This window comes from Salmo salar, chromosome ssa03 (genome assembly GCF_905237065.1).
Source record: "Salmo salar chromosome ssa03, Ssal_v3.1, whole genome shotgun sequence".
NCBI lineage: Eukaryota > Metazoa > Chordata > Actinopteri > Salmoniformes > Salmonidae > Salmo > Salmo salar.
In genome coordinates this window covers 33,435,836-33,456,195 of record NC_059444.1, presented here as the reverse complement: position 1 = coordinate 33,456,195, position 20,360 = coordinate 33,435,836, and the positions used below count along the sequence as shown (strand labels likewise).

At 42.4% G+C, this 20,360-nt stretch overlaps 1 protein-coding gene across 13 annotated transcripts in view; it reads right to left on the bottom strand.

Moving 5' to 3' along the window:
• Nucleotides 1-20,360, bottom strand: part of obscnb (obscurin, cytoskeletal calmodulin and titin-interacting RhoGEF b) — a 116,408-nt gene that overhangs the window by 56,074 nt on the left and 39,974 nt on the right. For 7 of the 13 annotated variants that reach the window (XM_045714736.1, XM_045714737.1, XM_045714745.1 and 4 more), the window contains exons 25-42: nucleotides 20,149-20,253; nucleotides 19,058-19,324; nucleotides 18,529-18,798; nucleotides 18,082-18,348; nucleotides 17,714-17,980; nucleotides 17,330-17,596; nucleotides 16,948-17,217; nucleotides 16,456-16,725; nucleotides 15,995-16,261; nucleotides 10,624-10,890; nucleotides 10,194-10,460; nucleotides 9,353-9,619; nucleotides 7,174-7,440; nucleotides 6,436-6,702; nucleotides 4,259-4,525; nucleotides 3,522-3,788; nucleotides 1,339-1,605; nucleotides 603-869 (exon numbers count right to left, since the gene is read on the bottom strand). In XM_045714736.1, coding sequence (XP_045570692.1) covers nucleotides 603-869; nucleotides 1,339-1,605; nucleotides 3,522-3,788; nucleotides 4,259-4,525; nucleotides 6,436-6,702; nucleotides 7,174-7,440; nucleotides 9,353-9,619; nucleotides 10,194-10,460; nucleotides 10,624-10,890; nucleotides 15,995-16,261; nucleotides 16,456-16,725; nucleotides 16,948-17,217; nucleotides 17,330-17,596; nucleotides 17,714-17,980; nucleotides 18,082-18,348; nucleotides 18,529-18,798; nucleotides 19,058-19,324; nucleotides 20,149-20,253 — 4,653 coding nt within the window. The remainder of the gene's footprint in view (nucleotides 1-602; nucleotides 870-1,338; nucleotides 1,606-3,521; nucleotides 3,789-4,258; nucleotides 4,526-6,435; nucleotides 6,703-7,173; nucleotides 7,441-9,352; nucleotides 9,620-10,193; nucleotides 10,461-10,623; nucleotides 10,891-15,994; nucleotides 16,262-16,455; nucleotides 16,726-16,947; nucleotides 17,218-17,329; nucleotides 17,597-17,713; nucleotides 17,981-18,081; nucleotides 18,349-18,528; nucleotides 18,799-19,057; nucleotides 19,325-20,148; nucleotides 20,254-20,360) is intronic. The other 6 variants (XM_045714741.1, XM_045714740.1, XM_045714739.1 and 3 more) reach the window with 6 other exon arrangements.

Below are 20,360 nucleotides of genomic sequence, written 5' to 3'. Positions count from 1 at the left end.
CTTTGCAAATTGAACGAGTGGAAAAACAAAATCGATCGTGCATGCTATATGGACCTTTTTAGGATATGAAAAAGGATTTTATCTAACAAAATGACACTTCATGTTATCTCTGGGACCCTTTGGATGATAAATCAGAGCAAGATTTCCGAATGTAAGTACACATTTCACCTTCAGAGGTGAATGTATCAAACCTATTGCGGTGAAAACTGTTTTTTTTGTTAGGAGCTCTCCTCAAACAATAGCATGGCATTTTTTTCCGCAGTAATAGCTACTGTAAATTGGACAGTGCAGTTATATTAACAAAAATTAAGCTTTCAGCCGATATAAAATAATTATATGTACCGACATCTGTTGTTTCTCTAAAATCTGCGATCTTGACATAACGTGCTGCATGATTTACAACTGTCCCGTTGACGGAATGCTGATCCTTAAGCCATGATGACAACTACTCAACACAATCAAAGCCGTTATAACAAACCAACTTCTTGAAAATAATCTACTGAATCACACTTGAAACTTGATAACGGCAGTGAAAAAGACAGTACAGAACAACTTCAGCGGAACATACAGTGGCCATTCAATGACACCAATCTGCCTCCTACCCTTAATATTGAGACTGGCTGTAGTCTTCTGGTCTCCACACACACAGCTGTAGTCTCCACTGTCCTCTGGTAGCACTTTGCTGATCAGGAGTTCACTCACAGATTCTATCTGCTTCATCTGGTACTTTTCTCCAGACTTCAGCACCTGTGTTCCCTTCCTCCATTCCACAGGGACTCCAGGTTTAGAGAGCTCACAGTGCAGGGTAACATTGTCCCCCTCCTCAGCCTCCTGGCTCTCCAGTTTGTGTTTGAAGGTCACTAGTTGGGCTGTGGAACCGAACCATTAGGTGGTTAGTTTTGAATTAAACTATTTAAAAAAACGAACAACTAAAATCACCGTAGCATAGTCAATGGAACACCCACAAAGGAGCAAGGAACAAAGCAATACAAATACAAACAAATTATAGAAACAACCAATCTGTAACACCATGACTCAAACCAATATAGACAAAAACACACAGACAACACTGAAACAGACTACCCACAGACACAAAGATACAAACAAAAAGACACAAATAACATTTCCTAAAACATGCCAAAGTCAACCAATAAATGAACATCATAATCAACAATTGCTGGACACCCATATGTTAAAAAAAAAAAAATACATTCTGCTTGACAAAACACTGAACTTCCATTTCAAACATTGCATACCAGTAACAGGGCGTCGCGGGGATGAAAGCACAACAGCTTTGCATATAGAGTATGATAAATAGTTAACATGTCTTCCTCCTACCCTTAATCTTGAGACTGGCTGTAGTCTTCTGGTCTCCACACACACAGCTGTAGTCTCCACTGTCCTCTGGTACTACTTTGCTGATCAGGAGTTCACTCACAGATTCTTTCTGCTTCAGCTGGTACTTTTCTCCAGACTTCAGCACCTGTGTTCCCTTCCTCCATTCCACAGGGACTCCAGGTTTAGAGAGCTCACAGTGCAGGGTAACATTGTCCCCCTCCTCAGCCTCCTGGCTCCCTAGCTTTTGTTTGAATGTAACAGGTTGGGCTGGGGATTCAAAATAAACCATATAAAATACATTGAAAAACAATATGCCTAACCAATGATACGAGGCAATCAGACATGAGTGCATCCTCTAAAACCATGAGAATGGCACAGTTTAAAAAGCAGATACTTGAATAATGAACCGAAACACAGAAACAGAGACAGAATGATCACTAACAAAGACTAACAACATGATCACCACAATGAAGACACACAAGACTACAAAGGCACAAAGATCAACTGGACTGAGACAGATAACACACAGAGACAGATAACACACAGAGACAGTTAGAGAGAGAAAAATGGCTGGGAATACTTCTAAGCTTAAGCACTGGCATTTGCAGGCAACTTGCAGAACTTGCTGCTGACACTGAATCATAAAACATACAACATTTATCTCAGGGATAGCCCCCTTTTTTAAATTTTCGCCTAAATGACATAGCCAAATCTAACTGGCTGTAGCTCAGACCCTGAAGCAAGGATATGCATTATCTTGGTACCATTTGAAAGGGAACACTTTGAAGTTTGCGGAAATGTGAATTGAATGTAGGAGAATATAACACAATAGATCTGGTAGAAGAAAATACAAAGAAAAAACTAACCAGTCTTTTTCTACCACCATCTTTGAAATGCAAGAGAAAGGTCAAAGTTCTAGCCATCACTCTGGTTGTATCCCCGATAGTGTCCATAAGATGACAGCAGTGTATGTGAAAAGTTACAGATGGATAACTTGAAGTATGAGTGAACTACAAGACTTTTAGTGTGAAGTCCCCAGGAACATTTGGGCAAATCATGAAGGAGACATTCGCATTCATATTACAATTTTCTGCAAGAAAATCGTCAAATCTATATACTTGGACTTTGATTTAGCTTTCCAAGTATTTGTAGCCATATTATAAGTTCAACATTTGCAAAACAACCAGTTTTCATAACTTCATATCTCTGAATATCCTTATAATTTTGGTCCAAAATGAAAAAGCATGTTGTCGTACAAGGTTAAAAGCTACATTTGACAAGATATACATGGTTTCTGGATACTCCCGTAAAGCCCAGCTCATTGGCTATCTATCTAGCTTTGTTTGACCCCGATTGGTGATTATTTGACAAAGATACAGTCGTTCAAGTGATGACCGCCCACGTCATCGGCGTGCCATGAGGGCATCGCTCTATGACCATATATGGTGTTCTATAGGATATACTACACCCCTAATGATATAGTGAAGTCTTGTTACCTTCTAGGCTCTCAGCGGAATAGATACGAACGTGATTTGACTCGTTAAACCAAAGTTTAGGGTAAGATTTACACATATTTCTTTCTTTGCAAATTGAACGAGTGGAAAAACAAAATCGATCGTGCATGCTATATGGACCTTTTTAGGATATGAAAAAGGATTTTATCTAACAAAATGACACTTCATGTTATCTCTGGGACCCTTTGGATGATAAATCAGAGCAAGATTTCCGAATGTAAGTACACATTTCACCTTCAGAGGTGAACGTATCAAACCTATTGCGGTGAAAACAGTTTTTTTTGTTAGGAGCTCTCCTCAAACAATAGCATGGCATTTTTTTTCGCAGTAATAGCTACTGTAAATTGGACAGTGCAGTTATATTAACAAGAATTTAAGCTTTCAGCCGATATAAAATAATTATATGTACCGACATCTGTTGTTTCTCTAAAATCTGCGATCTTGACATAACGTGCTGCATGATTTACAACTGTCCCGTTGACGGAATGCCGATCCTTAAGCCATGATGACAACTACTCAACACAATCAAAGCCGTTATAACAAACCAACTTCTTGAAAATAATCTACTGAATCACACTTGAAACTTGATAACGGCAGTGAAAAAGACAGTACAGAACAACTTCAGCGGAACATACAGTGGCCATTCAATGACACCAATCTGCCTCCTACCCTTAATATTGAGACTGGCTGTAGTCTTCTGGTCTCCACACACACAGCTGTAGTCTCCACTGTCCTCTGGTAGCACTTTGCTGATCAGGAGTTCACTCACAGATTCTTTCTGCTTCATCTGGTACTTTTCTCCAGACTTCAGCACCTGTGTTCCCTTCCTCCATTCCACAGGGACTCCAGGTTTAGAGAGCTCACAGTGCAGGGTAACATTGTCCCCCTCCTCAGCCTCCTGGCTCTCCAGCTTGTGTTTGAAGGTCACTAGTTGGGCTGTGGAAACGAACCATTAGGTGGTTAGTTTTGAATTAAACTATTTTAAAAAACGAACAACTAAAATCACCGTAGCATAGTCAATGGAACACCCACAAAGGAGCAAGGAACAAAGCAATACAAATACCAACAAATTATAGAAACAACCAATCTGTAACACCATGACTCAAACCAATATAGACAAAAACACACAGACAACACTGAAACAGACTACCCACAGACACAAAGATACAAACAAAAAGACACAAATAACATTTCCTAAAACATGCCAAAGTCAACCAATAAATGAACATCATAATCAACAATTGCTGGACACCCATATGTTAAAAAAAAAAAAATAACATTCTGCTTGACAAAACACTGAACTTCCATTTCAAACATTGCATACCAGTAACAGGGCGTCGCGGGGATGAAAGCACAACAGCTTTGCATATAGAGTATGATAAATAGTTAACATGTCTTCCTCCTACCCTTAATCTTGAGACTGGCTGTAGTCTTCTGGTCTCCACACACACAGCTGTAGTCTCCACTGTCCTCTGGTACTACTTTGCTGATCAGGAGTTCACTCACAGATTCTTTCTGCTTCAGCTGGTACTTTTCTCCAGACTTCAGCACCTGTGTTCCCTTCCTCCATTCCACAGGGACTCCAGGTTTAGAGAGCTCACAGTGCAGGGTAACATTGTCCCCCTCCTCAGCCTCCTGGCTCCCTAGCTTTTGTTTGAATGTAACAGGTTGGGCTGGGGATTCAAAATAAACCATATAAAATACATTGAAAAACAATATGCCTAACCAATGATACGAGGCAATCAGACATGAGTGCATCCTCTAAAATCATGAGAATGGCACAGTTTAAAAAGCAGATACTTGAATAATGAACCGAAACACAGAAACAGAGACAGAATGATCACTAACAAAGACTAACAACATGATCAGCACAATGAAGACACACAAGACTACAAAGGCACAAAGATCAACTGGACAGAGACAGATAACACACAGAGACAGATAACACACAGAGACAGTTAGAGGAAAATGGCTGGGAATACTTCTAAGCTTAAGCACTGGCATTGCAGAACTTGCAGAACTTGCTGCTGACACTGAATCATAAAATATACAACATTTATCTCAGGGATAGCCCCCTTTTTTTCAATTTTCGCCTAAATGACATAGCCAAATCTAACTGGCTGTAGCTCAGACCCTGAAGCAAGGATATGCATTATCTTGGTACCATTTGAAAGGGAACACTTTGAAGTTTGCGGAAATGTGAATTGAATGTAGGAGAATATAACACAATAGATCTGGTAGAAGAAAATACAAAGAAAAAACTAACCAGTCTTTTTCTACCACCATCTTTGAAATGCAAGAGAAAGGTCAAAGTTCTAGCCATCACTCTGGTTGTATCCCCGATAGTGTCCATAAGATGACAGCAGTGTATGTGAAAAGTTACAGATGGATAACTTGAAGTATGAGTGAACTACAAGACTTTTAGTGTGAAGTCCCCAGGAACATTTGGGCAAATCATGAAGGAGACATTCGCATTCATATTACAATTTTCTGCAAGAAAATCGTCAAATCTATATACTTGGACTTTGATTTAGCTTTCCAAGTATTTGTAGCCATATTATAAGTTCAACATTTGCAAAACAACCAGTTTTCATAACTTCATATCTCTGAATATCCTTATAATTTTGGTCCAAAATGAAAAAGCATGTTGTCGTACAAGGTTAAAAGCTACATTTGACAAGATATACATGGTTTCTGGATACTCCCGTAAAGCCCAGCTCATTGGCTATCTATCTAGCTTTGTTTGACCCCGATTGGTGATTATTTGACAAAGATACAGTCGTTCAAGTGATGACCGCCCACGTCATCGGCGTGCCATGAGGGCATCGCTCTATGACCATATATGGTGTTCTATAGGATATACTACACCCCTAATGATATAGTGAAGTCTTGTTACCTTCTAGGCTCTCAGCGGAATAGATACGAACGTGATTTGACTCGTTAAACCAAAGTTTAGGGTAAGATTTACACATATTTCTTTCTTTGCAAATTGAACGAGTGGAAAAACAAAATCGATCGTGCATGCTATATGGACCTTTTTAGGATATGAAAAAGGATTTTATCTAACAAAATGACACTTCATGTTATCTCTGGGACCCTTTGGATGATAAATCAGAGCAAGATTTCCGAATGTAAGTACACATTTCACCTTCAGAGGTGAACGTATCAAACCTATTGCGGTGAAAACAGTTTTTTTTTGTTAGGAGCTCTCCTCAAACAATAGCATGGCATTTTTTTCGCAGTAATAGCTACTGTAAATTGGACAGTGCAGTTATATTAACAAGAATTTAAGCTTTCAGCCGATATAAAATAATTATATGTACCGACATCTGTTGTTTCTCTAAAATCTGCGATCTTGACATAACGTGCTGCATGATTTACAACTGTCCCGTTGACGGAATGCCGATCCTTAAGCCATGATGACAACTACTCAACACAATCAAAGCCGTTATAACAAACCAACTTCTTGAAAATAATCTACTGAATCACACTTGAAACTTGATAACGGCAGTGAAAAAGACAGTACAGAACAACTTCAGCGGAACATACAGTGGCCATTCAATGACACCAATCTGCCTCCTACCCTTAATATTGAGACTGGCTGTAGTCTTCTGGTCTCCACACACACAGCTGTAGTCTCCACTGTCCTCTGGTAGCACTTTGCTGATCAGGAGTTCACTCACAGATTCTTTCTGCTTCATCTGGTACTTTTCTCCAGACTTCAGCACCTGTGTTCCCTTCCTCCATTCCACAGGGACTCCAGGTTTAGAGAGCTCACAGTGCAGGGTAACATTGTCCCCCTCCTCAGCCTCCTGGCTCTCCAGCTTGTGTTTGAAGGTCACTAGTTGGGCTGTGGAAACGAACCATTAGGTGGTTAGTTTTGAATTAAACTATTTTAAAAAACGAACAACTAAAATCACCGTAGCATAGTCAATGGAACACCCACAAAGGAGCAAGGAACAAAGCAATACAAATACCAACAAATTATAGAAACAACCAATCTGTAACACCATGACTCAAACCAATATAGACAAAAACACACAGACAACACTGAAACAGACTACCCACAGACACAAAGATACAAACAAAAAGACACAAATAACATTTCCTAAAACATGCCAAAGTCAACCAATAAATGAACATCATAATCAACAATTGCTGGACACCCATATGTTAAAAAAAAGAAAAATAACATTCTGCTTGACAAAACACTGAACTTCCATTTCAAACATTGCATACCAGTAACAGGGCGTCGCGGGGATGAAAGCACAACAGCTTTGCATATAGAGTATGATAAATAGTTAACATGTCTTCCTCCTACCCTTAATCTTGAGACTGGCTGTAGTCTTCTGGTCTCCACACACACAGCTGTAGTCTCCACTGTCCTCTGGTACTACTTTGCTGATCAGGAGTTCACTCACAGATTCTTTCTGCTTCAGCTGGTACTTTTCTCCAGACTTCAGCACCTGTGTTCCCTTCCTCCATTCCACAGGGACTCCAGGTTTAGAGAGCTCACAGTGCAGGGTAACATTGTCCCCCTCCTCAGCCTCCTGGCTCCCTAGCTTTTGTTTGAATGTAACAGGTTGGGCTGGGGATTCAAAATAAACCATATAAAATACATTGAAAAACAATATGCCTAACCAATGATACGAGGCAATCAGACATGAGTGCATCCTCTAAAATCATGAGAATGGCACAGTTTAAAAAGCAGATACTTGAATAATGAACCGAAACACAGAAACAGAGACAGAATGATCACTAACAAAGACTAACAACATGATCAGCACAATGAAGACACACAAGACTACAAAGGCACAAAGATCAACTGGACAGAGACAGATAACACACAGAGACAGATAACACACAGAGACAGTTAGAGGAAAATGGCTGGGAATACTTCTAAGCTTAAGCACTGGCATTGCAGAACTTGCAGAACTTGCTGCTGACACTGAATCATAAAATATACAACATTTATCTCAGGGATAGCCCCCTTTTTTTCAATTTTCGCCTAAATGACATAGCCAAATCTAACTGGCTGGAGCTCAGACCCTGAAGCAAGGATATGCATTATCTTGGTACCATTTGAAAGGGAACACTGATGAAGTTTGCGGAAATGTGAATTGAATGTAGGAGAATATAACACAATAGATCTGGTAGAAGAAAATACAAAGAAAAAACTAACCAGTCTTTTTCTACCACCATCTTTGAAATGCAAGAGAAAGGTCAAAGTTCTAGCCATCACTCTGGTTGTAATCCCGATAGTGTCCACAAGATGACAGCAGTGTATGTGAAAAGTTACAGATGGATAACTTGAAGTATGAGTGAACTACAAGACTTTTAGTGTGAAGTCCCCAGGAACATTTGGGCAAATCATGAAGGAGACATTCGCATTCATATTACAATTTTCTGCAAGAAAAACGTCAAATCTACATACTTGGACTTTGATTTAGCTTTCCAAGTATTTGTAGCCATATTATAAGTTCAACATTTGCAAAACAACCAGTTTTCATAACTTCATATCTCTGAATATCCTTATAATTTTGGTCCAAAATGAAAAAGCATGTTGTCGTACAAGGTTAAAAGCTACATTTGACAAGATATACATGGTTTCTGGATACTCCCGTAAAGCCCAGCTCATTGGCTATCTATCTAGCTTTGTTTGACCCCGATTGGTGATTATTTGACAAAGAAACAGTCGTTCAAGTGATGACCGCCCACGTCATCGGCGTGCCATGAGGGCATCGCTCTCTGACCATATATGGTGTTCTATAGGATATACTACACCCCTAATGATATAGTGAAGTCTTGTTACCTTCTAGGCTCTCAGCGGAATAGATACGAACGTGATTTGACTCGTTAAACCAAAGTTTAGGGTAAGATTTACACAGATTTCTTTCTTTGCAAATGGAACGAGTGGAAAAACAAAATCGATCGTGCATGCTATATGGACCTTTTTAGGATATGAAAAAGGATTTTATCTAACAAAATGACACTTCATGTTATCTCTGGGACCCTTTGGATGATAAATCAGAGCAAGATTTCCGAATGTAAGTACACATTTCACCTTCAGAGGTGAATGTATCAAACCTATTGCGGTGAAAACTGTTTTTTTTTGTTAGGAGCTCTCCTCAAACAATAGCATGGCATTTTTTTCCGCAGTAATAGCTACTGTAAATTGGACAGTGCAGTTATATTAACAAAAATTTAAGCTTTCAGCCGATATAAAATAATTATATGTACCGACATCTGTTGTTTCTCTAAAATCTGCGATCTTGACATAACGTGCTGCATGATTTACAACTGTCCCGTTGACGGAATGCCGATCCTTAAGCCATGATGACAACTACTCAACACAATCAAAGCCGTTATAACAAACCAACTTCTTGAAAATAATCTACTGAATCACACTTGAAACTTGATAACGGCAGTGAAAAAGACAGTACAGAACAACTTCAGCGGAACATACAGTGGCCATTCAATGACACCAATCTGCCTCCTACCCTTAATATTGAGACTGGCTGTAGTCTTCTGGTCTCCACACACACAGCTGTAGTCTCCGCTGTCCTCTGGTACTAGTTTGCTGATCAGGAGTTCACTCACAGATTCTTTCTGCTTCAGCTGGTACTTTTCTCCAGACTTCAGCACCTGTGTTCCCTTCCTCCATTCCACAGGGACTCCAGGTTTAGAGAGCTCACAGTGCAGGGTAACATTGTCCCCCTCCTCAGCCTCCTGGCTCCCTAGCTTTTGTTTGAATGTAACAGGTTGGGCTGGGGATTCAAAATAAACCATATAAAATACATTGAAAAACAATATGCCTAACCAATGATACGAGGCAATCAGACATGAGTGCATCCTCTAAAACCATGAGAATGGCACAGTTTAAAAAGCAGATACTTGAATAATGAACCGAAACACAGAAACAGAGACAGAATGATCACTAACAAAGACTAACAACATGATCACCACAATGAAGACACACAAGACTACAAAGGCACAAAGATCAACTGGACTGAGACAGATAACACACGGAGACAGATAACACACAGAGACAGATAACACACAGAGACAGAGAAAAATGGCTGGGAATACTTCTAAGCTTAAGCACTGGGTTTTCAGGCATTGCAGAACTTGCTGCTGACACTGAATCATAAAACATACAAAATTAAACAAAGCCATGATGACAACTACTCAACACAATCAAAGCCGTTATACCAAACCAACTTCTTGAAAAGAATCTACTGAATTACACTTGAAACTTGATAACGGCAGTGAAAAAGACAGTACAGAACAACTTCAGCGGAACATACAGTCGCTATTCAATGACACCAATCTGCCTCCTACCCTTAATCTTGAGACTGGCTGTAGTCTTCTGGTCTCCACACACACAGCTGTAGTCTCCACTGTCCTCTGGTACTACTTTGCTGATCAGGAGTTCACTCACAGATTCTTTCTGCTTCATCTGGTACTTTTCTCCAGACTTCAGCACCTGTGTTCCCTTCCTCCATTCCACAGGGACTCCAGGTTTAGAGAACTCACAGTGCAGGGTAACACTGCCCCCCTCCTCAGCCTCCTGGCTCTCCAGCTTGTGTTTGAATGTCACAGGTAACGCTGACAAACCATTGGATTAAATATGCAATTATACTGTATTTACAATAACAAAACAAAATAATTCTACCAACACATAACATTACAAATATCATTTTTGACTGACTGAGCCCCTGTAAACTCAAACTTCCCAACATTCCCATTGACCAAGACTATGTATCCATACCATGGACGTTTATAGTCGCTGTGGTCTTCTGGTCCCCACACTCACAGGAGTACTCTCCACTGTCTTCAACATTCAGATGCTTTATCTGAAGCTCGCAGGAGGCATCTTTTTGTTTCAGCTCATATTTGTCTCCAGCTTTGAGATGCTCAGTGCCTTTCTTCCACTGAACATTGACCCCAGGTTTGGATAACACAGAGCAGAGAGTGACACTCTCCCCTTCCTTGGCCTGCTGGTTCTTCAGCTTTTGTTTAAAGCTGGCAGGCAAGGCTAGAAAAAGACGAACGGGCCCAAATTCATTAACAAGTAGGCAAAACATTCTCTTTAAAATCCTCAGTTGTGATGGAAGTGGAACAGAAGCAAAATGGTAGAGAACATTGGGTAATGGATGATGACAGTGATCCAGATATTTTCACGCTGTCCTTTGGAACCTAAATATGATTCCAATGATTGGGTTGGTCAATGAAACAGACGACTTGTTAAACGAAGATGGTAATCAAACCAGTACATGCAATAAACATGGCCTTCACAGCTGAACACAACCACAAAACAAAATGAAATCCTTCCAAAGTACACAAAAGGATCAGCAGCATACAGAGACAGGCATTTTTGGAGGTTTTGGCAGAACTTATGCAACATACCTTTGCATTGAGGCATCATTAACAATAATCAGAACAGTTTCCAGATAGGAATCATTTCTTAGTTTATGACCCTGCAGTATTTTCCAGGACACAATAGAAGCATACTCATTACCTTGGATGTAAAACCGAGCCTACATGCTAACACAGATTTGTTTTCTTTGAGCAGTGACTTCAAATCAAATTTTATTTGCCCCGAATACAACAGGTGTAGACCTTACTGTGAAATGCTTACTTGCAAGCCTTTAACCAACAATGCAGTTCAAGAAATAGAGTTAAGAAAATATTTATTAAATAAACGAAAGTAAAAAATTAAATAAAAAGTAACAATAAAATAACAATAACGAGACTATATACAGGGGGTACCGGTACCGAGTCAATGTACAGGTGTACAGGTTAGTCGAGGAAATTTGAACATGAAGGTAGGGGTAAAGTGATAATAAGATAATAAACAGTGAGTAGCAGCAGTGTAAAAACAAAGGGGGGGTGGGGGGGCATTTGATTAATTGAACTGCGGTCTTATGGCTTGGGGGTAAAAGGTGTTAAGGAGCCTTTTGGACCTAGCCTTGGTGCTCCGGTACCACTTGCAGTGTGGTAGCAGAGAGAACACTCTATGACTTTGGTGACTGGAGTCTTTGACAATTTTATGGGCCTTCCTCTGACACCGCCTAGTATATAGGTCCTGGATGGCAGGAAGCTTCACCCCAGTGATGTACTGGACTGGTAGCACTACCCTCTGTAGTGCCTTACGGCAGTTGCCATACTAGGCGGTGATGCAACCGGTCAGGATGCACTCAATGGTGCAGCTGGAGAACTTTTTGAGGATCTGGGGACCTATGCCAAATCTTTTCAGTCTCCTGAGGGGGAAAAGGCATGGTCGTGCCCTCTTCACAACTTTCTTGTTGTGTTTTGACCATGATAGTTTGTTGGTGATGAGGACACCAAGGAACTTAAAACTCTCGACTCGCTCCACTACAACCATGTCGATGTGAAAGGGAGCCTGTTCGGCCCTCCTTTTCCTGTAGTCCATGATCATCTCCGTTGTTTTCCTAGCACCACACTGTCAGGTCTCTGACCTTCTCCATATGAAGGTGATCAGGCCTACCACCGTTGTGTTGTCATGAAACTTAATGATGGTGTTGGAGTCGTCCTTGGCCACTCAGTCTTGGGTGAACAGGGAGTACAGGAGGTGACTAAGCACGCACCCCTGAGGAGCCCCCTTGTTGAGGTTCAGTGTGGCAGATGTGTTGTTGCCTACCCTTACCACCTGGGGCGGCCCGTCAGGAAGTCCAGGATCCAGTTGCAGAGGGAGGTGTTTAGTCCCAGGGCCCTTAGCTTAGTGATGAGCTTTGAGGGCATGTTGAATGCTGAGCTGTAGTCAATGAACAGCATTCTCACATAGGTGTTCCTTTTGTCCAGGTGGGAAAGGGCAGTGTGGAGTGCGATTGAGATTGAGTAATCTGTGGATCTGTTGAGGCGATATGCAAATTGGAGTGGGTCTAGGGTTTCCGGGATGATGGTGTTGATTTGAGCCATGACCAGCATTTCAAAGCACTTCATGGCTACCGACGTGAGTGCTACGGGACAGTAGTCATTTAGGCAGGTTACCTTCACTTTCTTGGGCACACGGACTATGGTGGTCTGCTTGAAACGTAGGTATTACAGACTCGGTCAGGAAGAGATTGAAAATGTCAGTGAAGGCACTTGCCAATTGGTCCGCACATGCTCTGAGTACACATCCTGGTAATCCGTCTGGCCCCGTGACCTTGTGAATGTTGATCTGTTTAAAGGTCTTGCTCACATCAGCTATGGAGAGTGTGATCACACAGTCATCTGAAACAGCTGGTGCCCTCATTCATGCTTCAGTGTTGCTTGCCTTCGAAGCGAGCACAAAAGGCATTTAGCCCGTCTGGTAGGCTTGTGTCACTCTGGCAGCTTTGTAGTCCGTAATAGTTTGCAAGCCCTGCCACATCCGACAAGCGTCAGAGCCAGTGTAGTATGATTCATTCTTTGTCCTGTTTTGACACTTTGCCTGTTTGATGGTTTGTCTGAGGGCATAGCGGGATTTCTTATAAGTATCCGGATTAGTGTCCCACTTGTTGAAAGCGGCAGCTCTAGCCTTTAGCTCGGTACGGATGTTGCCTGTAATCCATGGCTTCTGGTTGGGATATGTACATATGGTCACTGTGGGGACGACGTTGTCGATGCATTTACACGGAACCCAAACCGGCTGCGCACGTGCGCCATCATGTGCCATCGTGCATAAATGTATTTTGTCCCCCACACCAAACACGATCACGACACGCAGGTTAAAATATCAAAACAAACTCTGAACCAATTATATTAATTTGGGGACAGGTCAAAAAGCATTAAACATTTATGGCAATTTAGCTAGCTAACTTGCACTTGCTAGCTAATTTGTCCCATTTAGCTAGCTTGCTGTTGCTAGCTAATTTGTCCTGGGATATAAACATTGAATTGCTATTTTACCTGAAATGCACAAGGTCCTCTACTCCACCAATTAATCCACACATAAATCGGTCAACCGAATCATTTCTGCCATCCTTTCAGGCTTTTTCATCTCTTGACTTTATATTGCGATTGGCAACTTTCATAAATTAGGTGCATTATCGCCACTGACCTTGTTCATCTTCAGTCACCCACGTGGGTATAACCAATGAGGAGATGGCACGTGGGTACCTGCTTCTATAAACCAATGAGATGGGAGAGGCAGGACTTGCAGTGCGATCTGCATCAGAAATAGAACTGACTTATATTTTAGCACTTGGCAACGGAGACGCTCGTTGGCGCGCGCGAGCAGTGTGGGTGCAATAATTGAATAATATATATTTCTACATTTATTTTGCAATGCTCGTGCATGCGAACGCGAGCGGTGTAGTCAGCCTGTTATTGATGAAGCCAGTGACTGAGTTGGTATATGCCTCAATGCCATTGGATGAATCCCGGAACATATTCCAGTCTGTGCTAGCAAAACAGTCCTGTAGCGTAGCATCCGCAACATCTGACCATTTCAGTATTGAGTGAGTCACTGGTACTTCCTGCTTTACTTTTTGCTTGTAAGCAGGAATCAGGAGGACAGAATTATGGTCAGATTTGCCAAATGGAGGGCGAGGGAGAGCTTTGCATGCGCCTCTATGTGTGGATTAAAGGTGGTCTAGAGTTTTTTTTCCTCTGGTTGCACCTGTGACATGCTGGTAGAAATGAGGTAAAACGGATTTAAGTTTGCCTGCAATAAAGTCCCCGGCCACCACGAGCGCTGCATGTGGATGAGCATTTTCTTGTTTGCTTATGGCCTTATACAGCTCGTTGAGTGCGGTCTTCGTGCCAGCATCGGTTTGTGGAGGTAAATAGACGGCTACGAAAAGTATAGATGAAATCTGGTGAGCTAATAAACTGGACATCTAAGAATCAGGGATCCCGCTGTACATAAAGTATGCATCCTTCAATATCTAATCTTTCTCTCTTTACTCTGAGGATGAGAGAATGATGAACAAAAGCATCAAAGATCATTACGGAATGGTTGACTGAGATGTGATGGTATGAATGGTGCCACAGGCGTCGAGGACACCAGCCGTGGTCACTTATGATATTGCATAAATTGTGCATTTGACAATGCACACTGCAACAACGAGGCTAGATGAACGTTAAAAGTCAAGCAAGTATCATTTCAATTTCAGAAAAACTAAAGAGGGAAAATGCAGTGATGCACTTCCATCTCAGGTATCTACTAAAGCTATAGATCTGCTAGATAGGACGGGGGGGGCAGGATTGTTATGAGAGTGCCCAGCCCCCTCTAGCCTCCGTATAATTCGAACCATGGCCCCGGCCATGGGAGTTACCTTTGACCATTAGCGAAGCGTACACTCTCTTATCCCCAATCACCACATAGACGGTGCCTGAGTCCATAGGTGTCAGCTCGCCCACGGTGAGAGAGTAGAAACCCCCCTCAGATACCTGGATCTCATTGAGGGGGGTGGGCTGCAGAGGGATTTGGTCTAGATACCACTGCACCAGATAGGACAGGTCCCCCTTGAAACACTCAACATCCTGGGGTGGCTCCACTATGAACACTGTCTGACCTGGATGAAACAGATCTTAGACCATGACGAAAAGCAGAGACAAGGGCACATGCTGTTCTGAGCATAACGTGTGTCTTGTCCACCAACCAGAATGGGATTCGACAGTAGGAAGGAATGATCTCCCAAATGTTAAAACATTCAGCATATAGTAAGGCAAAACAAAGGGACCTGAATAATGCTCAGTCAATACAGTTGCATCGTATGAATGTTGTCTGTTCAAGAAGACAAGCAGGAGAGTCAATCTTACTAGATGTTAAAATGTCAGCTCCAAGATACCAAAAACAAACTATTGCTCATATAACCCCTAGTATTATTCAAGTACCGATCAATAAAAGTTGACGGAGACAACCTAATCGCTCACAAAACATTTTTGAAGAAGCATCTAAATTCTCAACATTAATTCAAAGCTCTGTGCCCTGCTATGCACTGCAGTCAGCATGTCAGCAAATCTTTCATTTTCAGTGTCTGTAATTACTACATTAAAAAAAGTTATTAACATACGGTAGGAATTTGCAAAACCATACAACAATTTCAGTCAAAGGTAATATCAATTCACCATAAATTGTTTGGTGATCTCATAGTAATTGAAAGCATTATAAAGAAAAGATCTATACTGTATATAGACCAAGGTCTTACCTTTGACTGTCACCTTCGCCGTCATCGTGGCAGTGCCCACGTCACAGGTGTAAGTGCCGCCGTCTTTCTCCTCCAGCTGTTTGATAGTCAGGGTGAGGATGGTCTCCTTCTGACTCATCTCATAGCGTCCCCCGGACATCAGCTCCACGCCTCCCTTGGACCAGGTGGCCTTGGAGGCAGGCTGGGCTGTCTCACACTGCAGGGTCACTGAGCCCTTCTCCTCCACCTCGCTGTCCTTAAGCTCCTTGGTAAACTTGTGGACTGGCTCTGAGAAAAGGTACATCCAGGTAGGAGCACAGCAGAGAGCATTGAGGTAGGAGAGGATTTTTTAAATTTATTTAACATTAAAAAGCAGTCACAGTTTAAAAGTGGTAGTTCATGGTCAATGATACATGAATATCCAGTAACCAACAACCGTTAAACAATTGAAGGTGTCTGTTAAGGGAGCTTGTCAGACTTACCTTTGATCTCCAGCTTGGCCTTGGTAGTGGCCCCTCCGATAACCTCACAACTATATTCCCCAGAGTCCTGAACAGTGACACTGTGGACGGTCAACTTCATGACCCTCTCCTCTTTACTGATCTCATACTTCTCACTCTTCCTGATGTCCTTCCCATCTTTGGCCCACTGGACAGTGGCCCTGGTCTCTGTGACCTCACAGGAGAACACAGCATCCTCCCCTGAGACTACACTAATGCTCTGCAGCTCCCGTGATACAGATTTAGCTTTGCCTGGAACAAATTTCAATTATTTGTTTTAATTCTGAGGATGGCTCTATTTCCTTTCAATTACATGCAACAAACAATCTCAGAAATGTGATATATTTTCTCTCAATGGTCTACATACCCAACTTTGCGATAACCTCAGGGATCAGTTGATCAAAGTCTCAAAACCATGAATGCTAAAACCCATGCAGATTGACATTAGAACCTCAACTGGTAAAGATGTCTGACCTTCAACAGCTAAGGTAGTCTTGGAGTTCAGGTTCTTGATGTTGAAGACCACCTCACCAGCATCGGCTGGCATCACATCCTTGATAACCAGCATGTACTTGCGACCTGTACTGGAGACCTGGAAGCGTCCTCCGTTAGCCACGGTCTGGCCATTCAAGGTCCAGGAACACTCGTCAGTGCTTTCCCGTGACAGAATACACTGAAAGCTACATGTCTCTCCCTCCATCGCCTCCACGGACTTCAACTGCTTGGTGATACCTATGCTCAGGTCTACATAAAGGGTAGAGAGAGGAGTTTTTGTTTCATAGACATGAGGACACAATTGCTGCTTCAGCACACTATAGTAATTTGTTTGCAAGTTATGCAGCTTTGTCATACACACCTCTCACAGTGACCTTTGACTTGGAAAGCTCAGTTCCCAGGTCGCAGCTGTACTCCCCTGCGTCTTCCTTGGTAACATCCTTGATGATCACACCCAGGGACTTGCCTGTGTGCAGGACCTCATACTTAGAGCCAGTGGTCAGGATCGTACCATCTTTCCTCCAGGTGGGGGAGACCCTGGGCTTGGAGACCTCACAAGCCAGGGTGATCATACCTTTCACCTCTCCCACCACGTCATCTAGAGACTTGAGGAACACTGCACGCTTCTCTGGATGAATGCAAATGGAGATCACAAGCACCAGTCAAAGATGTTTAACATATTCTTTAGTCCCACTTCTACACTACAATATTTTCACTTGGACCAAATTAGCTCATGAGTCCTTACCTTTGACTTTTAGGGTCACAACCTCCTTGATTTCCCTGACCTTAAAAATGATGGTGCCCCCATCCTCAGGTGCCAGATTCTTGAGTGTGAGCATGTGCACTTTGCCCACGTGTGTGATGGTGTTGACCTCGTTGGAGAAGAGTGCTTTTTCATTGAGTAGCCATTGCACCTCCTCATCAGTGTAGTTGATCTCACAGGTGAACACTGCATCACTGTCCTCATCCACCTCTGTGTCCACCAGGTGTTTGGTGATCTCCACTTTCCGAACTGCAATAACCCACAGAACACATCTCATTTGAACCATCAACGCTCAGCAAAGCAATCAGCATTGAAGTCAAATCAACACCGAAATCTGATACAAAACATACCCTCTACAGTGAGAGTGGCTTTGGTCTTGGCAGCAGCCGACTGACAGCTGTACTCCCCAGTGTCTTCCCCAGTCAGCTTCTGGATTGTCAGCTGAGCCCTCACAGCGTCCTGTTTCAGGCTGTACTTGTCTGAAGCATCCAGGAGGGTTTGCCCTTTGAACCAGCTCACCTCTTTGGGTGCGGCGGAGAACTTGCAGCTCAGAGTGGCTGAGCCCTTCTCCTTGACTGTCACATCTTTAATGGGCTCTACCACCTCAAGAGGACGCTCTGTAGTTGAGAGAATAAGAAGAACAAACAACTCTGATCATAGGCAAGTCATATAGCATGCTCCTAACCCACTTTAATCCGGTTATGATAACGTAATTTCAACCAGCTATACCCACTGAGAACATGGTAGTCTGACATAACCATTTGGTTCCATGTTCTGTGTATGGAGAAGCCTCTGACCTTTGATAGTAAGCTGGGCCACAGACTTGCTCTTGCCAGCCATGAACTGGACAGGTCCTGTCATGGAGGCCTTGGTCTTCTTGAAGGTGAGGCGGTGCATGGAGCCCTCCTTCTCCATCTCCACGTCAATGCTCTCCTGCACGGCCACACCATTCAGGGTCCACTTGGGGGGCTTGACTGAGTCGATGTTGATCTCCACCTCGAAGAAGGCGGCAAAGGGCTCGGTCACTTCCACGGCACTTAGCTCCCGTACGATGCTGATGGCCTGCTCTAGAGGGACCACAGATACAGAGGGTTTAGGTCATACTTGAGGTAAAATCACTCTTAATTACACTCTTTAGGGATCTGTTAAGAGTGCTATTTCCATTCACTCATTGACTGGTAGTCCTGTGTCCTAAAGTATTGATATGTGCTAAAAGAGATTCGGAAGTATATTTTTATGAAGCCACATCATACTTTTAAAAAATACACTTCATAGAAAATGAATACATGTTTACAATAGACAATGTCCTGGATTTCCTCCTGTTACCTTCCACAAGAAGTTTACAGGATGTCTTGTCATCGATGGCGTCACAGGTGTAAATATCCTCATCATCCGAGCCCACGTCGTTTATGGTGAGTTTGCGGTATATACCCTCACTGCTGATCTCGTGCTTCTTGCTGGGCTTGATCTCCTTCTTGTTCTTGTACCACGTGACCTTGGCGCTGGCCCGGGACACTTGGCATTCCAAGAACCCACGGTGTGTATACAAGGCTAACTTATCCCTGAGCTTCTTCACAAACTGGACAGGGAGCTCTACAGTAACAATAACAACCGTATCAATACAAGGAAGCCATACTTAGCAGTACCACAGAAACATATCAGAACACTATCATACATCAAAGCAGTAAGTAGCACTAAACTAAGACAGGGAACAGAAAGGACTCAACAGGGGTCAGTACGCCAAAGAAAACAACTCCACATCTCCCTGTGCAATTCACATCCACAGGCTCTCCCAAGGAACAGTGATTTATCATGTGCTGTCTTCCATCAACTCCAACATCCTGAGGGGCTCAGATAGCCACTGCATGACCTTCTCATTCCTGGCCTGGCACAGACGGATCGCCATAAACAACACGAGAGAAAGTTCCCGAGGGTAGTCAGGTCACCCTAGGATCGAGATTCTGTGGTTCAGGTTCCCAGAGGATGTATAGCAGCCATACGTCAAAGAAAGACAGCACCATGGATTCCCAGAGAAACCACTACAAATTGTTAAGGATGTAGCCCTCTGGCCAGGGATACAAAACACCAATATTCCAGTCTGAAAGAGGCCAATGCAGTATCATCCCCACAGACGTTTGGCTGCTGAACCAAAATAAACCTCAGGAAAATATGTCTAAAGACACAGAGGACAGGCTGGATCTGGATCAGTTGACATAATATTTTTCAGATTTGAGTTATGGATAGAGAACTGCATTCACCATTGGCATATTTAATGAGTGCTAGTGAATTCTTTGAATTTGTTATGTACAGTATATTGTGATGTGCTGACCTGAATATGTTATTATATCCTATGTTGCTTAGCATATCATGCCGTAAATACCATGCTATAGGTAAAGCATGCTGGAAATAGACTTTACCTTTCACTGTCAGTTTGGCTGTTGAAGAGGCCTTTTCAGCTGTGAATTTAATCTCAGCAATGTCTTCTGGGGTCACCGACTTAAACAGCAGCACATAGATTTTACCTTTAATTGAAAGAAGGCAACTTATAAGAACAGTACTGAATGTTAAAACACTGAAATAGTAAATTTGTCCTAATTGATCAATGATAATAATTCAAAAATGGTGTATT